Source organism: Podarcis filfolensis (genome assembly GCF_964270895.1).
Source record: "Podarcis filfolensis genome assembly, chromosome: 5".
NCBI classification, from domain to species: domain Eukaryota; kingdom Metazoa; phylum Chordata; class Lepidosauria; order Squamata; family Lacertidae; genus Podarcis; species Podarcis filfolensis.
In genome coordinates, this window is record NC_139608.1 from 57,150,524 (window position 1) to 57,173,458 (window position 22,935).

The following is a 22,935-nucleotide window of genomic DNA, read 5'->3' on the forward strand; positions in this document are numbered from 1 at the left end:
GTATGACCACTTTGCCCAATTTTTAAAAAAACATATTTTGTTATGAATAGCCTAAAGTGTGATGAGGAAATGAAATTTTTCTTAAGGACATTCCAACCCACTAAAAAAAAAGAAAAAGATAATTAGCCTATAAATAGCCACAAGTATGCTTCATACCACCAAATCTTAGCAAAGCCCAGCTGTGTTTAGCTGCAAAGTGCTGTGCAGCCTGGGGACTATGTGATGTCACTGTAGAGTTTTGCTGTTCTTCTTCCTCACCCCACTTTTTTAAAAAATGCTTTGCTCTTGACAAAAGATTTTCAGGCTAGGAATGAGACATGTAGTAGCATGGTTCCTGATGCATACAGCTTCACGCGAATTGTATCTAACCTGGCTTGATGATCCTCAGTACTGAAAATTCAGACAAAAATTGTCACAATCTAGGGAAAGTTACACATAATCAAGTCAATTGGGAAATCAATGGGAATTAAGTGTGCTCAACTGAGTGCTAGCTTAATAGTGCTTACTTAACTTCCTCTGGACCACACTACGTGTCAGCAATTGCATGGTGGCAAGAAGTCTGCATGTTTGGTGTAGCATCAAACTACATTTCTTAACTTAAGGTGAGATATAATGGGTTTTACAGTGATACCCATTTCAAGCGTTGCTGAAATCATTAAGTCATTACAAAAGCAAGTTGTGTTGTCATATGATTCGTGAAAGTTTTTAATGTGTCTTTCTAACTTTTTCTCATTTTAAAAACTTTTCATTTGTCTCCCAAAGTACAGAAGTATTGCATGTTAAGCATATGTTTGTGTAACATCAATTGCCCATAGAAAACAGGCATCAACTAAAACATGGAGAATGTAGAACTTCCTGTATTTTTCTTCTTCTGTTCAGTACTCAGATACAGGGGCATTAAATAGTTATTCTGTGTAATATGTAATGTGCGATTGGAGGGAGGAGAAGGAGACAGGAACTAGTTCTTATTAATGTTTTTGAGGAACCAGTGCTGTATCTGCATGAATATATTTCAACCAACAAGTTCTGGAGGCAGCATTCATTCCTTTTTCTTCCCTCAATGTTACAGGAAAAATGTTTTCAGTACTGGCCATCAGAGGGATCTGTTACTTATGGAGAGATTACCATCGAGATAAAGAGTGACTCACTGGCTGATGCCATAAGCGTCAGGGACTTCCTGATTATGCACAATCAGGTATTAATGATAACATTTTAAATACGTCTGTGTCCGCTGTGGTTTTCTGAACTTCAGGGTTGCTTAAAGCCAACTGAAATGTAAATTTAGCTCAATTTAGATTACTCGTTAAAATCCTCTTACCTTATATAAAACACATGATTAATTTACATTGACCATATATGAAAAGGTTCCTATAGATAATAAGGTCTGTGGCTGGCTTCCAGTGTTCTGTTCCACTCTTGAAGCTGCATTGAATTTGTGGTTTTCTTGCCTTTGAATGACCAGGAGAAGCTAGGCAGACTTGTCCGACAGTTTCATTTTCATGGATGGCCTGAAATTGGAATTCCTGCTGAAGGGAAGGGAATGATTGACCTCATTGCAGCTGTCCAAAAGCAGCAACAGCAGACAGGAAACCACCCCATTACAGTGCACTGCAGGTGAATAGTTTTGTATTTTATTTTGCTCCATGCTCCTTTGCTTGTTTGTAAGTTTACAATATTTCTATTCAGCCCATCAATATTTCCATGACAAATATTTACAAAAATGTAAAAATATATTTACTTTTTTTAAAAAAAAAGACAATAATTTTCTATTAAAAAACATATATGTTTAAAATACACAGACCCCAGAAATTGACCAGGTGCCAGTGAATGAAGTGCCTGCATGACCTGATTGTAATGCCCAGTCCCTGATACCAATCTAGTAGCCTTGAAACTATTTTCTGTACTCTGATTGGGAGTTTAAGAGTTATCAGTTATCAGAAATGGGGCATTTGTCAGCAAGGCTTTAATATCACTTTCCTGGAGTTTTAGATCAGCAATGGGGAACCTCTTGGCCACAGGCCTAATTAGGTCTGCCTGGCTTCTGAATTTGGGCTGCAAGGCCATTTTGGGCAAACTACATTCACCTACCAGTCACCTATTGTCCTAAGATGTCAGCTACAGAGATCTGTTCTCTCCAACGTAAGCAACAAGTGTTAACCTGTTAAAGTGTTCCATGAAGGCTGACCCAATCTTGGATCTGGGCAGATCCCGATGCTTTTGTTGGATAAACTTTTGTTGTGTTCAGACTTCCGGTTTGGATCGCAAGCAGCAGGGAGCGCGGAAAAGCCGCTGAAGGGCTTTTCCGAGCCATACGGGGGCTTGGGGGCAACGCAAAGGCACTGCGACCCCCAAAAATCTCAGGAGGGGTACTCCTGAGGGAAAAGCTAACCAGCAGCGTTGGAGTAGCTCCGTAGTTTTTTCGGGTTTTTTTCTGAGAGACTCGGGAACGACGGGACTGAGAAACGCGAATGGTAAGCTCTGCGGACCCCGTGTGGCAATGCCTCTAGCTCTCACTGGAAAGGCGACAAACCTCCGTAACTTTAAGAGCGGAACCCTTAGTGTTTTGGGAACAATCTTGGGCTAAAAAGATGGACTATGCACTAAGTGAGCTCTGAATGTAAAAGAATTTAAATGAGGAGCCCGACCTGCTTTTTCGGAGTCAAAATGGCGCAGGATATAAAGTCATAAGAGTGAAAAAAGGAAATGACCAGGCACCCGCTGTAGAACCAGAAAAGTGAAAGTCCTCAGCAGCAACTAAGCGAGGCAAAGGAAACAAAATAAAATGAAAGTAGCAGAAAGAAAAGATACTTAGAGACTTTGTATTTCTTTTGGGGAAAGTACGAAAGAATAAAGGGAAGAACTAAACAGAGTGGTGATAAAGAAAAAGAACATGTTGAAGACTTAAACTTTAAGGCGGAACTTTAAAGGAGAAGGGAGAGGAGGAAAAGACGGAATAAACTCAAAGGCTTTAAAGAGACTAAGGCGCTCCACTTATTACTTTGTCTGCCCCAAACTTTGGATTTCTTATATTATACTCCGGGCAAGTAAATGTTCCCTTTTTTTGTTTTTTCCTCCTCAAACCTTTAACTTTGGACTTTACCTTCCCCCCTCTTAAAAGAACTTGGATTTTTGGATTTCCCCTTTACCACCTCTTGTTGAATGGTTGGGGATTTCATACGAACTGAGCTTATAGGGTCTTATATATATATCCCCAGTAGGTCACTTACCTTCTTTATTTTTTTCTGGTTTGTTTTTTCCTGATTAATTTTTGGAACATTTCGAATATTTAAAGACTTGGAATTTCTCTTCCCCCCCCGGATTTGAATTACTTGTGAACTGAGATAAAGAGGGGTGAGCTAAAAGGCACACACCCCCTTTCTACTTAATGGACTGTTGGTCTCCTGGATCTGTTCCCAATCACAGTTCTATGTTGGAATAACCCAGCAAGTGGATGTAAAGCCTTGAACTTAGAACCCACTTTCCTTCACGGCAGGATTTAGGATTGCATTGGAGTGCTGGAACCCTCGACCGCCTTTTTTCTTTTTTTCCTTTTTCTTTTTTTTTTATTTTATCCTTTTTTCTTTTGATATAGAAGGGATTCTACAGAGACAGCTTCCCAAATACTGCTTACCCTCCTTTGATTTGGATTAAGCCAACCAAGTGGCTGAAGACCGAACAAAGGAAAGAACAAACTGCTCCCATTTAAAACAAAAGTTGGTTACAGGCTAAACTTTCGTTTCTTCTGTCTTTGTACACCTATCATAAAGGTCCCCTTTAAGGTTAATATTTCTTTAAGGGCCTTATTAGAGGGCCTTTATCCTTACATAGTTGATAAGTCTCAGACAAAATTGTTTGATTAGGAGTTTAGTTTGAACTTATCCACATTTAGAGGGTACGAAATATATGGACGGTAAATGAATTGAATAGGCACAGGATTTGAGAATACTTAGAATTACAGATCTTGATTTGGAAAATCCAGAAATATAAATTATAAATAATATTTTGATGCATTAGGAGAAAATTAAAGGGTCAGAGGAAAACTTGATTGGCTAAGTTTAAAGAACTACCCCATTTTTCTCTGCCTGATTGCAATTGGTAAAAACTGGAATTAGATTGCTTAAGGGAACGTTGTTGTAATTACTTTTTCTTGACACTAACTAAAACTTGTTAAGACTGTGCGCCCTCTAGGGGAGAGAATAAACATTACAAGAAATTTATAGTATATATATATTTACATATATACTTTGAAGAGGGGAGGGGAAGGAAAAAGAGTGGAAACGGAGAAAATGTCCGGGAAAAATGGAAAAAAGATAGGAGGGACCCCATCAGACAGGAAAACATCTCGACAAGAAGAAATTAAAGACTTAGACATTCTTTGGTTAAAAATAAAGGAGGAATTTAAACAGAATGAAACTCACATGGAGAAAAAGCTAGGAGAGATACATGAGTTGATTGATAAGAAGATAGAAGATGCAGTAGGGGAACTGTCAAGTAAAGTAAAAGACTTAATGGTTCGATCAAAGATTTTAGAAGAATCGAATAAAAAAGCACAGAAAGAGATAAAGGAACAAAGGAAGGAGACAGATAGGATAAAAGAGGAACTTCGAGAACTGAACAGGAATCAAGACCAAGTTTTGGACAATTTAGCGATGATGGAAATGAAACAAAAACAGCTAAATTTAAAGTTTAGAGGAGTAGGAGAAGAATCTAATGAGAATATTAAAGAGAAACTGACTAAAGAATTAGCGAAGTGGTTAGAATTGAAGGAAGAAGAGATTGCATATACGATAGAAAATGCTTTCAGAATAAAAATAAGGTCTAAACAAATAAAATCTAAAAAAGCACTGGGAGACTGTTTAGTTATATTTAATTCGATAGAGATGAGAAATTTAATCCTAAGAGAAAGCTACCAAAAGAAACTAATAATTGAAGGCAGACCAATTATTATCTTTAAAGAAATACCAACCAGACTCCTACGCAAAAGAGAGGGGTACAAACAGCTAACAAGCGTTCTAAAAAAGAACGGGATACAACACAGATGGGAATTCCCTGAAGGGATTTCCTTTTTCTATAAAGATAAAAGATTTAAGATTACCGAAAGCCAGGAAGTGGGTAAATTTCTACGCAGATATGAAAAAGACCTTGGGAAAGTGGAGGAGAGATTTGGAGGGAGAAATGGTGATTTACAAGAGAGAAGTAGAAGAAGAGAGAAGGGGGGAGAACAGGAGGAAAGGGGAGGGGAAGGAGGAGGAGAGGAGGAGGAGGGGGAAGAAGGAGTAGGGGAAGAGGAAGTGGAAAAAGAGGAAGAGGGAATAGAAAACAAAACCACTCGGATATAAATTAAGTATTTGGATATCGGCAAGTAAAAATAACAATGAATCTGAAAATTCTGTCATGGAATGTGAACGGTGTGAATGAGAAAACCAAGAGGAATAAAATAGTGAATGTTTTGAAAAGAAAGAACCTTGATTTAATCTGTATGCAGGAGACACATGTGACCAAAAAACATAAACATATCTTGATAAATAAAAAATTGGGAGTTGAATTCATAAACTCCATTGCAGAAAAAAAAAGAGGAGTAGTAACATATGTTAACGAAAAATGGGAACCTAAACTGATATACAAAGACGATGAAGGAAGGATATTAGGGGTGCAAATTAATTTCCAGGGTGAAAAACTTAATGTGATAAACATATATGCACCGAATTCGGATAAATTGGAATTCTTTAAGAAATTGGAGCAAGTATTATTAGAGTTAGAGGATAACAAGACAATATTATTGGGAGACTTCAACGGAGTACCGGTACCAGAAATTGACAGACAAACAGAAAAGAAAAAGCGTAATCAAGGGAAGCTGCCAAGATCATTTAATAACTTAGAAGAAAATTTAGACTTAATAGACATTTGGAGACACAAACACCCAATAGAGAAGCAATATACCTTCTTTTCAGAAGTGCACAAAAGCTGGGGTAGAATTGATCAAATCTGGATCTCAAGAGAACTTACCTTAAGAACCTCAAAATGTGAAATCCAACCGAGAACCCTCTCTGATCATAATTCGATAATGTTGGAAATAAAAGGTGTATCACAGGGGGGGTTCAGATGGAGAATGAATGAATATTTATTGGAGAGTGAGGAAATTATTGAAAAGGCTAAAGCTACTTTAAAAGAATATTTTGATTTGAACCTTAATACAGAATCAAGTATAGAGGTAGTCTGGGATGCTAGCAAGGCAGTCTTAAGAGGTTTCTTTATCCAGCAAAATAGTTACAAGAGGAAAATAAGGGAACAAAAGAAAGAAGAAATTCTCAATCAACTAAGAGAATGTGAGAAAAAACTAACAATAAACCCAAAAGATGAACAAAACATACAAATAATAAAAATATTACAAACACAATACTCAATGCTGACAAACCAAGAAATCGAATGGAAAATTAAGTTAATGAAGCAAAAATATTTCGAATCAGCTAATAAAACAGGTAAATTACTAGCTTGGCAATTGCGAAGAAGGCAAAAACAAAATGTGATAAATAAGATAAAAATAGGGGAGCAATTGATAGAAGATCCAAAGGAAATAAAGGAAAATTTCCTCAAATTCTATGAGAAATTGTACAAAAAAGAAGATGAAGATTCAAAACAAATAGAAAAATATCTAAAAGACTGCAGTGGAAAAACTATTACAGAGGAAGAAAGACTACAATTAAACAAACCTATAAAAATAGAAGAGATCCAGAATGCGATAAGAAAAATGAAATTAGGGAAGGCCCCGGGACCGGATGGACTGTCTGCAAAATACTATAAAGTACTAGAAGATCAACTAACGCCAGTGCTATGTGAGACTATGAATAAAATATTAGGGGGAGGAAAGATACCAGAGTCATGGAAAGAGGCCCATATCACGATGATCCCCAAACCGGACACGGATAAATTAAACATCAAAAATTATAGGCCTATATCATTATTAAATAATGACTACAAAATTTTTGCAGAGGTAATGGCAAACAGACTTAAAAAGTGTTTAGTAAATCTAATTCACAAAGATCAAGCAGGATTCCTCCCAAACAGGTTTCTTAAAGATAATGTAAGGCATACTATAAACATTATTGAATATTTGGAGTGTAAGAACGAGGTACCTGCGGCGCTGATTTTTATCGATGCGGAGAAGGCATTCGATAATGTCTCATGGTCGTTCCTAATAAAAAGTATGGAAAAAGCAGGGATAGAGGGCGAATTCATGAAAGGAATAAAGGCAGTATATTCGAGTCAGTTTGCCAAATTGATTATAAATAACAACTTAACAAATCCATTTAGAATAGAAAAAGGAACAAGACAGGGTTGCCCTCTTTCCCCGCTTTTGTTTATTATAGTATTAGAGGTCATCGCGAGTAAAATAAGAGCAATACCAGAGATTCGAGGGATTAAAGTAGGAACGAAAGAATATAAATTAAAAGCTTACGCAGACGATTTGATGCTATCCGTAGAAGAGCCGCAAAAAAGTGTTAGCAAGGCGCTGGAAATATTAGAAGAATACGGTAAACTATCCGGTTTCAAACTGAATAAACTAAAGACAAAAATGATGACTAAGAATCTGGGAAAGGACGAAAGAGAAAAATTAGAGAAACAAAATGGAATCAAGGTGGTTAAGAAAATAAAATATCTGGGAATCTGGCTAACCACAAAAAATATAAATTTAATTCAAGATAACTACTTGACAACATGGAAGGAAATTAAAAAAGATCTAGATATATGGAATAGAGTTAAGCTTTCGTGGATGGGAAGGATGGCGGCAATAAAAATGAACGTACTTCCAAAAATGTTGTTCTTGTTCCAAAGTATACCAGTGATTAAAGGCTCCAAAATGTTCAAGGATTGGCAGAAAACCCTTTCGAAGTTTATATGGCAAGGGAAAAGACCGAGAATTAGATTTAAATTGCTTACAGATCGAAAAGAAAGGGGGGGATTCTCAGTCCCAAATTTGAAATTATATTTCGAGGCCGCCTGCCTTTGTTGGATCAAAGAGTGGATAACTTTGGAAAATACTGACCTATTAGACCTAGAAGGATTCAACAATAGGTTCGGCTGGCATGCCTACTTATGGTCAAATAAAGAAAAGGTACATAAGGGGTTTTCAAGCCACATCATTAGAGGACCACTATATGAAGTTTGGGAGAAAAATAAAAAACTCCTAGAATGGAAAACACCTTGGTGGTTGTCGCCATTGGATATTTTAATAATTAAGAAAACAAATATGGAAGGAAAAAGATTAACGTACGAAGACCTACTAATAAGATCAGAAAGCGGCTGGAAATTAAGAACATATGAGGATCTGAAAGAAAAATTAACAGGCTGGCTACAATATCATCAAATAAACGCAATGTGGATAGAAGATAAAAAAGTAGGGATAAGTGAAAAAAAATCCAAATTTCAGATAGAAATAATTGAAGGTAAAACCAAATTATTATCTAGAATGTACGATATACTATTGGAATGGGACACCAAAGACGAAGAAATAAAGGAGGTTATGACAAAATGGTCAATGGATTTGGGATACAATATAGATTATGAAAAATGGTCGAGATTGTGGAATAATGGAATAAAATTTACGGCAAGTGTTACCCTTAGAGAAAATCTGGAGAAGATGATATATAGGTGGTATATCACACCAGCAAAATTAGGAAAAATGTATAAAACAGGAAATAAGGCCTGCTGGAAGTGTAAAATCAAAGAAGGCAATTTCTACCATATGTGGTGGACTTGCGAGGAAATGAAGAAATTCTGGGACTTGATTTATAATGAGTTAAAAAAAATATTTAAATATACTTTTCCTAAGAGACCGGAGGCCTTTTTATTAGGTATAATTGGGGATGAAATTAAAAGGGAAGATAGGATTTTATTCCAGTATTCGACAACAGCGGCCAGAATATTAATTGCACAGAATTGGAAAAGTACAAATATACCAACGGTTAGAGAATGGCAAACAAGATTATTCGAATATGTTGAATTAGCAAAAATGACGCAAAAAATTAGAAACCAAAAAAATACAAAGTTTATTAGTGATTGGAATAAATTTATGGCATACATTGAAGGAAACCATAGAAACCTAAAAACTATAGCAGGTCTGTTATAAAACTTATGATGTGCAAATTGTTAACAAATACTAGCTGCAGAAAATGGAAAATTTCATCAAGAAGCCCGAAATCAGGAGGGAAGGAGGTCAATAGGGGAGTAGAAGAAAGATATAAATATCTAATTATATAAAATCTTAATGAATAAGAGATAGAACTGTAACAGAGATTGTTGCTTTTTGGTGTTAGATGCGGATACTTTTTTTTTTCTTGTCTTCTTGTTCTCCTTGTTTCGTTTTGAAATTGTTGTCTTGTCTTTTGTGTTTTTTGTTTTTCTCTTTTTTATGTTGTAACTGAAACTTAATAAAAAGAACTTAAAAAAAAAAACTTTTGTTGTGTTCATGATTTTGAAGCCCAATTTCTTATTAGCTAGAACTATAATTCATCCATTACATTAGCTTCAATGTGTAATGCACAGCAGTCAGTCACATAGTGATGGTCAGGCTCTGGCTGGTGAAACAAGGATATTTTGAAGAGTTTCCAGAAGTGCTAGGAACTATGTTTATATATTGTTAGTTTAGAAATAGAATGATGTAAACATTTATGCACATAAAGTGATTGCAAGATTAAGCTTGGCTGGTTGAAAAATTTAGACGTGAGTTTATATTTCAAGAAAGTTTTCCTTGGCTAGTAGAACTAAATTCCATTATCTGCATGAAAATGTTTATATTAAGCAAATTGGCATAATTTATTCTGCTTCTGCCAGTCCTCGGAAAGAACAATGAGGGAATGCAGGGATTCTTCTCAGTAGCAGGGAATCAATTCAGGGTGTATTTTCACTGTATTGAATATGGATTTGGTAATATAACCTGTTAAAGAAAAAAAATGTATATGTATTATAGTGCTGGAGCTGGAAGAACAGGTACATTCATTGCACTCAGCAATATTCTGGAGCGAGTCAAAGCTGAGGGGCTCTTAGATGTATTTCAAGCTGTGAAGAGTTTACGACTGCAAAGACCACATATGGTGCAAACACTGGTATGTTGTTTTAACCACAAAAATATTTGTCAAAAGGATAATAGGATGTTGGTATTTGAGCAAAGTGCCACAACACAGGACTTGGGTGTTCACAAATACATGTAGTGCCAATGCTTAGTCGTGTTGCAAAGCCACACCACAACAACTTTTGAAACTGCTGAATAGCCTCTGCACAGTGCTATAGGGTATCTTGGATTTTTGGGGGCAAAGGAGAGGGGTGTACAGCTGGTCCTCTGAACTGCTAATAGCAGTGGCAAGATCCAAACATTATTGCATACTTTTGCAATCAAGGAATTACGGCAAGGGTGGCCTCCCTGTATATAAGGGGCAGATTCATTAGAGCTGGTTATTTGTGCTCTGCTTGCCTTTCACAGTTGTTTTTAAAAACAATAGCAATAGTCAGGCTTACATATGTGTCCTGGTATCAGAATATAGCCATTTTTAGCAGTCTTTTGATGGCTCCCCTACCCTGAGAGGCAGGCTATAACTAATTAAAATGAAAAAGTAAATGGGAAACTTCTTGATTTGACAGTGATTCTTGATAGGATTTATGGTTATTTTAAATGGTCCCATTGGGCTCACAGTCCACCTCTCATTCAAAATCTGCTTTCTCGGTGAACCAACTGTTGTTGTTTTAGTTAGATTTTAAAATTAATTATGCTACAACCTGCAAAAAATAAAGTGTTTTAACAGGATAAGAAATTAAAAATGTTGTCTGTGAGATAGGATTATGCTCCAGTTTAGAGTTAAACATGCTTCACTGGAATTGTTATTATTCAGAGAAATTTTCATCAGAGTAAATGTATTCTTCTTCTTTTTTCAGGAACAGTATGAATTCTGCTACAAAGTGGTACAAGATTTCATTGACATATTTTCTGATTATGCCAATTTCAAGTGAAAACTCCTGCCTTATTATTATTAATTTAATCATCTGTACAGAGATTTGTAAATCATGTTAATTTATTTCCATTGACTTTTTAAAAACTCTAAATGTACATACTACCATGTTTGGCTTGCTTGGAATGCCTCCTTAGATGTATAAATTATTCAAGACTTTCACTCTCTGATCCAAAGGAGCATGCGCAGAACCATTTCAAAAAAACCCCGAAGAACCTGTTTGATTCCAGAGTCCCACTTTCCCTCCCAAACAGCAGGATTGCTATTGTTTTGAAATGCTCAACATGTGCAGCTTCAGCACATAAAATAGGGGAGCTGCACATCTAGCACACTTTTGTATGTGGGACACCCCATTCAGCTGGGGATATATGTGCAAAGGCTGTGTCTGTGTATCTAGTTCCCCAAACTGGATCAAGGTGATCTTTAAAGTTTTGCATAACAGATGGCCAAGTACAATAGATCACAGTATAAACTATTATGAATATAGGGCACAATCCAGCCTATGTTAGGCATATTCAATACCCACTGATTTCAGTGGGTGTATTAAGCTTATGCTTAAATTTTTCCCATTGAAGTTAATGGGATTTGGAGTCCAGTTAATGGTCTGGGTGCACTTGATGCTGCAGCACTGCTGAAGCTAAGTGTGCATGGATCTGATTAGCCCCTTGGATGGGAGTCCATTGAAGAACAGGAAATAAATACTTTTAAAATTCATTAATGGGACTTCAAAAATGCTTGGTTTTGGCTGGATCATACCCATATTTTTCCCTGAACATCTATGAAATTCTGCTTTTTACTTTTTAACTTTTAGATGACTTATAAAATAACCCATGTTTATAAAGCAGAGGAATAAGAGTAAATAGGCTGGATCCAAATCCATGCACATAACAATTATTTCTCTTAGAGCAAGTTCCACACAATGGCCACATGCTACTAGGAAACACTGTGTACACCCCACTGAAATGAGTGTGGCCACCCAAGAGCATATCCATTTGCTTGCTGCATTCATCTCAGTATTTACAGAGTATTCTTTTTTTGGTTGTGGCGGTGTTTTGATGCTTTTATGTTCATCAGCACCTTGCTCCACTTTTAAACCTATTGATGCTAATGTGAACTGCTGACTGTGGAAGACACTATTTGAGGTGCTCTAGAAAGTTGGTTAATATTCTACAACTATTAATCTTAACGTTCAATAGCCAGGTTATATCTGTTTGCTTTTTTTGGGTATTTTTTAAGCATTCTTCCTGTTAAGCACAACTCATTCAGTGGATTATATATAATGGTACATGAATCCTCCACAAGCAACTGTCTAAGATTTTGAACCTTAGCAAAAAACATAAAACATATAATTATTTTTGAAGACAAGATTCTCTAGACAGTTCTGTTATAATTGCAAGCTGTAACTTAGCACCATAATGCAAATACTGAGTTCGTTGAATTCAGTTAAATAATCTTAAAAGATCACCTTAAGTTATTTAACCTGATATAATTTTTGAAAAGAAATATTAACATAAAGTAACATATTTAATGTAAGTTAATTAATCAATATTTTGAAACTATTTTGTATTTTGAAAAGAAAGAGGTTCTGTTCTTGCTATCACAAAAAGGTATATTGCCAGATAGAAAGCAAATATATAAAGGAAAACATATACTTTCAATTTAAAACAATCTAGCTTAAGATAGTTATGGCTAAGCACTACTGAAAGCAACACAACTTCAGTAATTACATAGTGGCAAACTTGCTTCACTGGTGTCAATGGAGTATAGTCATGACAAATCTTTAGTTGAATCAGGGAATAGCATCTACTGAAGTCAAGACATTTACTTCCAAGTCCTTAGAATACTGGTGTTAGTGTTCAATTAAGGACACAGATAAATACACTTGTGCTCCTTTAGTGTCGGTGGTACTTAATGGGAATGAACAGTGTCCTGAATTGTGTCCCTACAAATGGTGTGGTACTCCTCAATGCCAGTATGCTTTCAGACCTCCTATATGACCTATGATTTCACAATTTTCTCCCTTATTGTAAGTATACAGAACTATCCCAGTAGTGTAGCCAATGAAGTATGGACATGTAGGAGTGCCCACAAAATTTGGGTTTGGGCTGTTGGTGCACAACAAACCATTTACTGTTAGGGCACAAAACCCATTTGTTTTGAACTGACTTGTATGATGGGTTGCTTCCTAGGGTTTTTACTTGAATGGCTGTGACAATATATAAAGCCCCATGTGGCAATGTCATCGTCTGGACAAAACTAGCTTTGGAGAAAAATGACAAAACACACAATACATTTTATATCTATTGCTCCCATCTTTTTAGAAGGCATAAATTAAAGAGCACAAGTACAAAAGAATAATTTGTATATAAATGTCTAATATGCAATAGTTTGGGCTTGTTCATTGGTGTGTTTTTTTAATACAACAAGGAAAGCCTTATTGACATCTATGTAGACTTTAACCTGGTCATTACATTTCAGCTCCTGCATTATTTTAATCGATGTTCATTTTAATACATGACTGGAAGAAAGGTGGATACTTTTAGCAATTCAGAGGATTGCAAGGTGTCCACATGAGTCTTTTACTTACCGACTTTTAATTGAAAACAGTTCAGGTTAGTCTATAAGCACACTGTTTTTAAAGCACTGCCATTTTATTGCTTGTGTCTTCCCAGTAATGCACTTCTGTAAATCTATATGTATATGTACAGTTGTTATGCACTTAATGAATAGAATTTATTGTAAGAGGTGATTGATGTTAAGCTCTCTAAGCCCCAAAGCAAACACCATTATTTGGTTTAAGAGTTGAATGTAAAATAAGCTTTCTATCATAATAAGTTTGGAAATCCAAACTCCAAAATGTGAGGAATGAACAGTCCAATACACTATGGACCCAAATCTGTGAGCACATTAATAGATGAAGATAGGTTTTTTAAAAACCACTGTTTCTACCCACCACTTTAGAAGCTGCTTCCAACAGCCTTAAGAGTGTCAGACGCTTTCTAATGCAGTACAAATTGTGTGGAAACTGCTGTTTTCAAAATACTGGGGTTTTTATTTAGGTATGACAAAACCATAATCATATTCTTCCTAATATCTCTATTTTTGTTACAATAGAGACATGTGCTAGTCCTGGTATTGAGTTTTTGACTACTGGATATTAGTAACACCTTTAGGCATTTTTGGTGTCCTGGTGAGTATGTCCCCTCAGTTTTCTTGGCTCCTTGATGAATGGCCTCTCTGCACTTAGCCAAAGTATCTTATTTAGCTTGATAACACAAAAATAGTCTTTACAGTTACCAATTTAGTCTCCGTCTTCTAATTTCCCACTTCCTAGCTTTCAGTAAACCTAGAATAGCATAGGTAGCTGCTGTTCCCTCATCCATGACACTGGAATTCCTTGCTTCTCTTAGTATCTGGTCCAGTGCCCCTTCCTTGACCTCTGACCAGCAACCATAGCTGTAACTGTGAAATCTGCTTAAGGGAAAGCATTGCAGTTGTTCCTTTTTAAATTATCCAAACAACGTCATTTCCAGATGTAGAGAAAAATCCTGCCTTGCTGGAAGGAAGTAATTATTAGATAATATTTCTAATAGCATCCAGAACTCTCTTAATTTGTTGCTTGTTCTGTAAAGCAATATTTAAAAACGTAAGATGTGGGCCAGAAATGCACATAGCGGAATCCATTAATGAAGTAGGGATGTTTTAGCTTTTCTTAGATTTACCCAAGTGAAGCCAGAATACTTGGGGTGAGGCTCATTTTGGTAATACTAATATGAGTGCACTTAAAATGGAGCCAAATGAGCAGCTTTCCTCCCCCAATGTGGAATAATTTCTATACTCAACAGTTTCAGATAATTCCGTGGGATTAAATTCTCTGAAGTAATCTGAAGCACAAAACATTCTCTGTAGCTTCGTTGGATTCCCTTCAGACAATCTAGTTCTACTAGGTTCTCCCATTTGGTGATGACAAGACTTGCCACAGTTGAGGAAATACTGTGCTAAACCCAGCCAAATCACTTTTAATCACAATTAATCTGTTTTATGAGGTTAGTGAATTGCAACTTTAGAAAGCTTGTTTTTCACTTCAAGGTGTTTAGTCAAATAAGACTGTGATACTTCGTACAATGGTATAACAAACATATTTATGGGTTTCCACACTTAAATTTTTTTACATTGCATGAGATTGCATTAATAAATGCCAAACAGTGATTAGAAATTTATATGTTCTGATCTGCATATCTAGTCACTATGTGACTCAACTTATTGTCTTGTGTGACAGTGGACATTGATTGCCAAAGCTCTTAAGTACATGCTTAACTCAGAAACAGTGCACAAATAGTAATATTGTTAAAGCAGTTTATTTCGAAGTATGTTTCTAGAAACCCGGGGTTCCTTATCAATTTATCAGGGAGTCAACAATAGCCCTATTTGTGTGTTAAAACCCTCATGCGATTTTACTTGCGTAAGGAGAGGGCAGGGGCATGTCAGCTCCCCAACTTCACCCTCCACGAGGCTGGATGTCTGCTATATGCATGTAGAGCCAGTGTGATTTAGAGCCTTGCACAATCAGCGTCCTGAATCATGTGGAGAGCTAACACTAATGCAGCAGCGTCCTGGCTACAGATCTTTGCCCTCCAATGCATGGAGGGAGCAGGCCAGCACTCCCTTTATTGCATCTTTTTTAATACCTTGCAAGGACTAACAACAAAGAACTGTAACTTAGCTAACCAAAAGGCATCTTATCATTTGTTACTGATATTTTCCTGCAAAGTACAGCAGCGGAGGAGACATGTCCTTTGCAGGCCTGGCACCAGGGATTAGCAAAATCTGGCAGGACCCCCTCTAATAGTTTATATACATAAAATTGCTTTAAAAACAAACAAGAGCAGTGCGCACACATGCATGCAAACAGTTAATGTGTGTGGGAAAATGTAGCTGTGTGGGGAAAGGAAGGCTCTGGTCTTGACCTTCTGTTGCCTGTATGACAGCCAAGGTGTTTCCATTCTATACCGTACTTGGATTCCTTGCTCCCCTGATTGTCACAGGATTTGCAGAGCCCACAATCAGCCACAACGTTCAGGATTAACTCCTCCTTGGCACTGTTGCAGAAGTTGGGAGAGCCTAAGCTCACAGTTTGCCTGGTCTCCCATGTTACCAGTAGTGGATGCTGTATCAGGCAGAGCAGGTTCTGTGCTCCCGACTCATCTGCTGTTAGAGCCAGCCCATCTGCACGCCCCATTTAGTCAGCCAGCTAGCCCTCTGCATGGAGCTTAGGAGCAAAAGAAGATATTGGAGGAAGCCCTGCTCATGCATTCAAAAGAACACCTGAGCTTGAAACAGTCCAGGAGTGTGTGCACCAGCCCCGCCTCCAGTATCCTCATGTGTGCTATCTCCACTCTCTCCTCTCCTGAGGTTTGAGCAGAAATATCTGCAGCAATATTCTAGCTGCATTCAGAAATTCCCTGCAGACCTTTGTGCTCAGAGCTCAAAAGGTTAGGAGTAGGAAGCATGCAGAGGGTTACTGGGGGCAGGGGCAGCATTGCATCCCTGTGACCCTACACAATTTGAACTCTCATGTACTCTTTTGTATGCATGAAGTGTGCACTCTCTTGTATTTGATGTGGATGTGTATCTCTGTGTGTGCACGCTTCTGCATCTTTCCTCTGTGTGTTCAGGCCTCCTGCTATCTCTTGCATGGGGTCCAAAGAATCCTGGAAACAGCCCTGGTGCTGTGGGACATACGTGCTCTATATAGGGGCCAGCTAGTCTCACTACGCAAATTTAAGAATGTGACACAATGCACTCCAGAATTCCCTGCAACACACAACATAGTTCTTGGCAGACAACTCAGTGTGGAAAGCATTTCTTGATGCAAGCAAGTTTTGAAATCTTGTACTAAGTAGATACTTAATGGCTTGGGTTAATCAGGCCCAACAGAAGAATGCCTGCTGTATTGATTAGTGTTTTGAAAATGACTTTTATGAATTGGTTTTTAAAGGAATTTGAACATCTTTGTTTCCAGCATTTGAAAATGTTTTCATTACGCAGTATCATTTTTAGTATGTTGCTACTGAACCTTATTCTGTATATGCAAAACTATATTTAATTTATGTCAAGATCTTTATAATATATGTATGTATTATACAGTGATATTTTCTTTTATTACATTTATAATTTGATCTTGCTGTATTTATAATGCCAGTGAATGTTGCTGAATTATTTGTATATGCAAATCGCAAGATCTAATAATTCTGATGCAAGAACAAGGTTTCATTTTTATTTTCAGGCTGCATTTCTTTCTTTAAATCTCTTAATTTCATTCCTCTACTATTTGCTCATTTAAACTAAATACAGCAATAGTGCAAAGGACATAAAATCCCTTACTTAAATTACTTCCCAGAACTTTAAAAACTCTAGCTATTTGACTCAGAGCACTGTTCTGACAAAAAAAAAAGAGAGAGTTAAAAATGAAGCATTATACATATAACATTAATTTGCAACAGCAATTTATCTTCTCAACCAGAACACGCTTATTTATTCTAAGTAATCTGAATAAAAGTAATCATTATTCTCAGTTGTTCCAATGGATTATACAAAAGTAAATGTAATCTTCCTGGGCAGTACATTTTGGTCTACTTGAAACAAATATAGCCATGGCAGGCATTTTATACCTTGTCTACACATGCATCAAAACGGAGTTGAGAGGGTTAGACTGGACTGCAGGAGCAGAAACATGGTGGTGATGGGGAATGGCATAAAAAGGACATGATGCACTTTTGTGTGTGCCAAGAGAGATGGTTCTGTTGCATATATTAGATTTCTGAAAGAGAATGATACGTTCGTTTTAAAACATCTTTCCTTAGAAGGAAGTACAAAGGAATCCAGCAGTGTCTGGACAGTATGTCCTCTCCCTTACTACTCTCTGTGCTGCCTGTGTTACATGCAGTGTTCCACTTCAGACTGCAAATAGGTGGTCACATTTATAATGCTCCCCTATGTTCAAAACTCCTTCATGAGTAGAAAACAACTGGGAACAAGCTGTACTAGAACCATTCTTCCTGGTAATGCTGCTTTTACTTGCAGGGTGTTTTAATATGCTGGAGCATTCAAATCTGGGGTGTCCATGGATAGTTTAACATGGTTGCATCCTGTCTCCTTCCTCAACATTCTATCTACCCTCATGTTGCTTTACGTGTAGACCATGTCCTAGTTTGCTTCAGTCACCATTCTGGATTTAGTAGGGTACTATTTTCTATAATGCAAAGGCACACACCACTGATATCTCAGCTATGTGGAGAATATTGTATCCTGATTAAATATAATCTAATTAGATTAGATTTCATTGGAGCATTAAAACTGGACAGAACCATTTATTTGGGCTAACAATTTCTTTATTCATATCAAAACCATTCTATGGTATTTTTATTTACCAAATGTTCCTAAATGTCCTGCCTTGAGGCCATCCACAGTTGTCCAATGTTACTTTCACTAATAGGATCCTGCTGTAAGATCTCCACCCAATAAGTTCCAGAAATTCTTACAGTGCAGATTACCTTCATCATGCTTTAAGTTGGTAGAACCCTGTTTGCTGGTGGGGTTTTCTGATGGGAGGTAGATAGCTACTCATTGCCATTGTAAAAGAGTGTCTGAATTCTATGAAAACACACACACACACACGTCACAAAGTTACAATTTTCAATTACATCCCTGTTGTGAGGTTAACATATAGCAGCTATCAATCAGAGCCCATTGCTTGTAGTTCTTGAAGAATCAACTATTTTGGAAGATTTTTTTTTTTTAATAAAAATCCTCTCAGTCACCAAGCAGTAGATAACTGTGTCTCACATAACTGAAATCCAGATCTGCCATCACCATGAGAAAACTACTTGTGAATTTCCATGAGCAAGTTCTTCATTTCTGACAGTTCCTTGTTTAATTCTTGGTAACCTAATGCCACAGACTATGGAAAAAAGCTTATAAAATTGACTACATGGGATGTCAGTGCTTAGAACTTGGAAGAATTTAAAATGTTTCCAATCTATTTTGGCCCTGTTGAGATCTTGTTTTTAGAAGTCTGATTCTGAATATTGAAAACCTGTAAGTTGACATATTTTTTAATTATCCAGTCTAGCATACATCTATTCACTTTGCCAGAACTCACGTGTAAACAAAGACCACTGTAGCTGGATTATAAGTGACTTTCTCGGGATCATTCCCAAGATTTCTTACTACCCAGGCTATATAGTTTTATTTGAAACTGCAGTGGCAGACCTCATTATGAGATTTGTAGTCTGTTTTCTGAACATCCTCTGTGGCTTTGATAATAGTGTATTTAAAAAGAATACATTAGTAAAAGTAATATTCTATATTATATTTGATCTAATAAAACACAGAACTCTTGTGGGAGAAGGGCAGTTGAAAGAAAAAAATATCGACAATTTGTTACCATTTTTTATATCAAATAAAATATCTTGATGTTTTGGAGTTCTGTTTCCCCAGGTAATTTGCTACACTTTGCACTTTTATCATCTAAAAGATAGATAGATTAATTATTTGAAAGGACTTTAAATCTGAATATGAGCTTCTTATAAAGCATATTCATAAATGCATGCAAGAATCATGTCTCTGAGCTTTTGATTTGTGTCTTACAAATAGAAATAAATAGTTACTGATAAACCATACCTTCCTCAAATACTGGCATTCAGATTACACTATCTAGATATCTAGAATGAAAAAATAAATGGCTATAGCTTATGCCAGTAACTGTCCTTAGCTAGAAAATGTGCAGACCCATCTTTCTCAAAAGTGAAAACACACAGAGTTCTTAATAAAATAAGATTAGACCAACTCCATTCTAGTCCAGCATCCTGTACTCATAGTGGGCAACCAGCTATGGTTTCATGTGGGAAGTCTTTGAGAAGGACAGGAGCACAACAGCAACTAATATGCAGAAGCATACTGCTTTTGACAGTGGAAGTAATACAGTCATGATAGCTCTTACTCCATACATTTGTCCAGTGTCCTTTTCAAACTATCCAAGTTGATGGCCAACACTACATCTTGCAATCATGAATTCCATAGTCTAATCATGTGCTGTGTGACATAGTTCCTTCTGTCCGTCCTAAATCTTTCAGCATTCTAGTTTGGTGGATGGCCCAGGTTCTAGTACATGTGAGAAGGATAGATACTTCTCTCTAACCCAGGGGTAGTCAACCTTTTTATACCTACTGCCCACTAATGCATCTTTCTTGATGGTAAAATTTCCTTACCACCCACCAGTGCTCGATGGAAGGAGAATTCAGCTTGTTCCATAGAACCCCTACCACCCACCTAGAATCCAGAAATGCCCACTAGTGGGCGGTGGGGACCAGGTTGAAAACCCCTGCTCTTACCAGTTTCTGCACATCATGCATAATTTTATACAACTCTATCATGCTCCACAATACCTTTTTCTAAACTAAAAAGTTCCAAATGTTGTAATCTTGTTCCAGCTCTCTGATCATTTTGGTTACCTCCTCCTCCCTTTTCCAGCTCAACAATATCCTTTTCCAGCTCAACACAGTATTCCAGTGCAGTCACCATAGATTATTGGAGCTGTATCTTCCTGGCAGCAGACGACAGAACCACAAGACAGGTGTAAAAATACTCAAGCAAGAGTTTTATTTACAACCTTACAAACACAAAGCATGTGGGTGTTCTCTTTTGCAGGCAAATGCAAACTGCAACTTCTCCTTTTGTACTCATCACCAGCTGTACCTAATCAGTCTAGAAAACCACACCACAAACTCACAGAAACAGTTCTTAAAGTTACAACAATCTTTTGTTTCTTTGCAGAATGACTCCTACCATAGATTTGTGTAACAGCATTATGATATTGACAGTTTTATTTTCAAACCCTGTCACACACTGGCTCAACATTTTCATTAAGCTAAGATCTCGTTCCTCATAAGTCACTGCCATTTCAGACCCCATAAATGCATATATGAAAAGTTAGGACTCCCCCAGCAATGTACATCACTTTAGAATTGTTTGCATTTATTGCACTGGCCATTTTAATTCCCACTAACCCAGTCTGGATAGATCCTCTTGCAGCTAATTCGCAAATCCATTTTTCTTCTTACAAACCTGAACAATTTGGTGGCCACAGCAAATCTGGTGACCTCACTGCTCACCCCTAACCCCAGGTTATTTATGAACAAGTTCAAAAGTGGAGTCTTACCAAGAATCTTGGGGGACTTGGCTTTCTACATCACTCCATTGGGAGAACTGTCCATTTATTCCCGTGAAGGGAAGGTGACCTTCATTACTTCATGAAAAGCAGCGAAACTTCAAACACTCAGGGGACTCTTCTGAGAAGCTTTTCTTGGTCACTTCTCCCTGTTCTTTAACCAGTTACTGATCCATAAAAGGACTGCCTCCGTAGCTGGTCTCCATTTTATTTTACCTCTTTTTATTGTTGGTTTTAATGTTTTTGGAATTTGCTCCTCAAATTCTTTTTTAAATCCCTTATTGTTTGCATCCCCCCCCTGCAAGGGCTGTGCTCCCTTTGCCAAATGAGAACAAAAAAGTAGCAAATAAAAATAAAAAGGAAGTATTTTTCTGAATGAAGCCTTCTCCAATCGCTTTCCTTGACTCTCCTCATTAACCACACTGGCATTAGTGGTGTCTCTCCTTATAAACTTGGTTCACTTATCTGTAAGTCTTAACATGCTGGTAAAAAATCCTGAATGTGTGCTAAAGGCTTGGTATCTTTCTTTTTTTATTACAGTAAAACTATAGTGAAGTTACTCTGCTGCATTATTTCTGCAGAAAATCCTTTCTTTTGAGTGCACTCCTATGCAGCTAGTATCTCGAGATACTGAAAATATAATTCAGATAATTACAATTGTATGGTCAGAATGATTTCTTCCTACATGCTGGAGTGGTTGGACTAGGATCTGGGAGACCAGGGCTCGTATCCCCACTCAGCCATGAAGCTCACAAAGTGACCTTGGGCCAGTCACTGCCTCTCAGTAAAACCTACTACATAGGGTTGTTGTGGGTATTAAATGAGGAGGAGGAGAACCATGCATGTCACCTTGAGCTCCTTGGAGAAAAAGATGGAATAGAAATGCAATAAATAAAATAAAATATCCTACTGTGATGTCCCTTATAACTGGCTCAAAGGTGCAACTTCCAAAAGCATGTTAAAGAGCAAGTCTATCAAGATAAAATGATGTACATTGTCAGCTATTTACTCAATTATACCCTTGCACATGACACAGTAGTAACTTCAGAATGGTGTATCTGTATAACTGGGACTGAAATGTTACACTATTTTGAAAATAACCAGGTTTTACTAAGTTGACTACTCAAACTTTACATATCGCAATCTAATGGCAAATTTACACTGCAATCTAACCATGTTTAGTCAGAGGTTAGTCCAATGGGAACTGGATTCAGTGGGGCTTAGCTTACTCCCAAGTAAATGGGGTCAGGATGGCCTAAGATGGATCGTGCCAGTAGCTTTGCCACTTCAGAGTAATTTAATTCCAAAGCGAAGCTAACATTAACAAAGCTGTTTACACTGAACTACAACACATTTGAAGTGACTAAACATCATAGCCACATGAAAACAGCAAATGAGGCAAACTATAAAAATTACAAAAGCAAAGCACAAATGTCAAGAGATTTTGCTTTTTGAAAGATCTAAATATTAAAATGTTATGCCCTGCAGCAGAAAAGAATGTATGACCTTGCCGAGGCTTTGCTTCCTTTGTGTATATATTCTGCTCACAAAAACTTTATTAACTTGATACTAGACCATATATTCTACCAAGGCAAACTACTGGAAGTAAGTTAATATGCAGCATATAAATTGCAATGTATATGCCATTAATTTTCAGTATCAACTACTTTTACACAAAAATATATATAATTTACACATATATCACCT

The 22,935-nt window shown here is 37.0% G+C and overlaps 1 protein-coding gene and 2 long non-coding RNA genes across 17 annotated transcripts in view; 1 reads left to right on the plus strand and 2 right to left on the minus strand.

Annotated features, from left to right (window-relative positions):
* Positions 1-17,285, plus strand: part of PTPRE (protein tyrosine phosphatase receptor type E) — a 158,726-nt gene extending 141,441 nt beyond the window's left edge. For all 15 annotated transcript variants that reach the window (XM_083616925.1, XM_083616923.1, XM_083616914.1 and 12 more), the window contains 4 exons: positions 1,070-1,195; positions 1,463-1,614; positions 9,968-10,103; positions 10,927-17,285. In XM_083616925.1, the coding sequence (XP_083473051.1) occupies positions 1,070-1,195; positions 1,463-1,614; positions 9,968-10,103; positions 10,927-11,001 (489 nt within the window). In that variant the 3' untranslated portion in view covers positions 11,002-17,285. The remainder of the gene's footprint in view (positions 1-1,069; positions 1,196-1,462; positions 1,615-9,967; positions 10,104-10,926) is intronic.
* On the minus strand, positions 7-21,814 carry LOC310763992. The gene is made up of 3 exons (XR_014548945.1): positions 21,220-21,814; positions 1,221-1,268; positions 7-100 (listed from the first exon to the last, which is right to left on the minus strand). It is a non-coding gene; the product is annotated as an uncharacterized lncRNA (long non-coding RNA).
* LOC310764004 lies at positions 12,846-19,656 on the minus strand. The gene is made up of 2 exons (XR_014548962.1): positions 18,554-19,656; positions 12,846-17,820 (listed from the first exon to the last, which is right to left on the minus strand). It is a non-coding gene; the product is annotated as an uncharacterized lncRNA (long non-coding RNA).
* Positions 21,815-22,935: the final 1,121 nt, after the last annotated feature.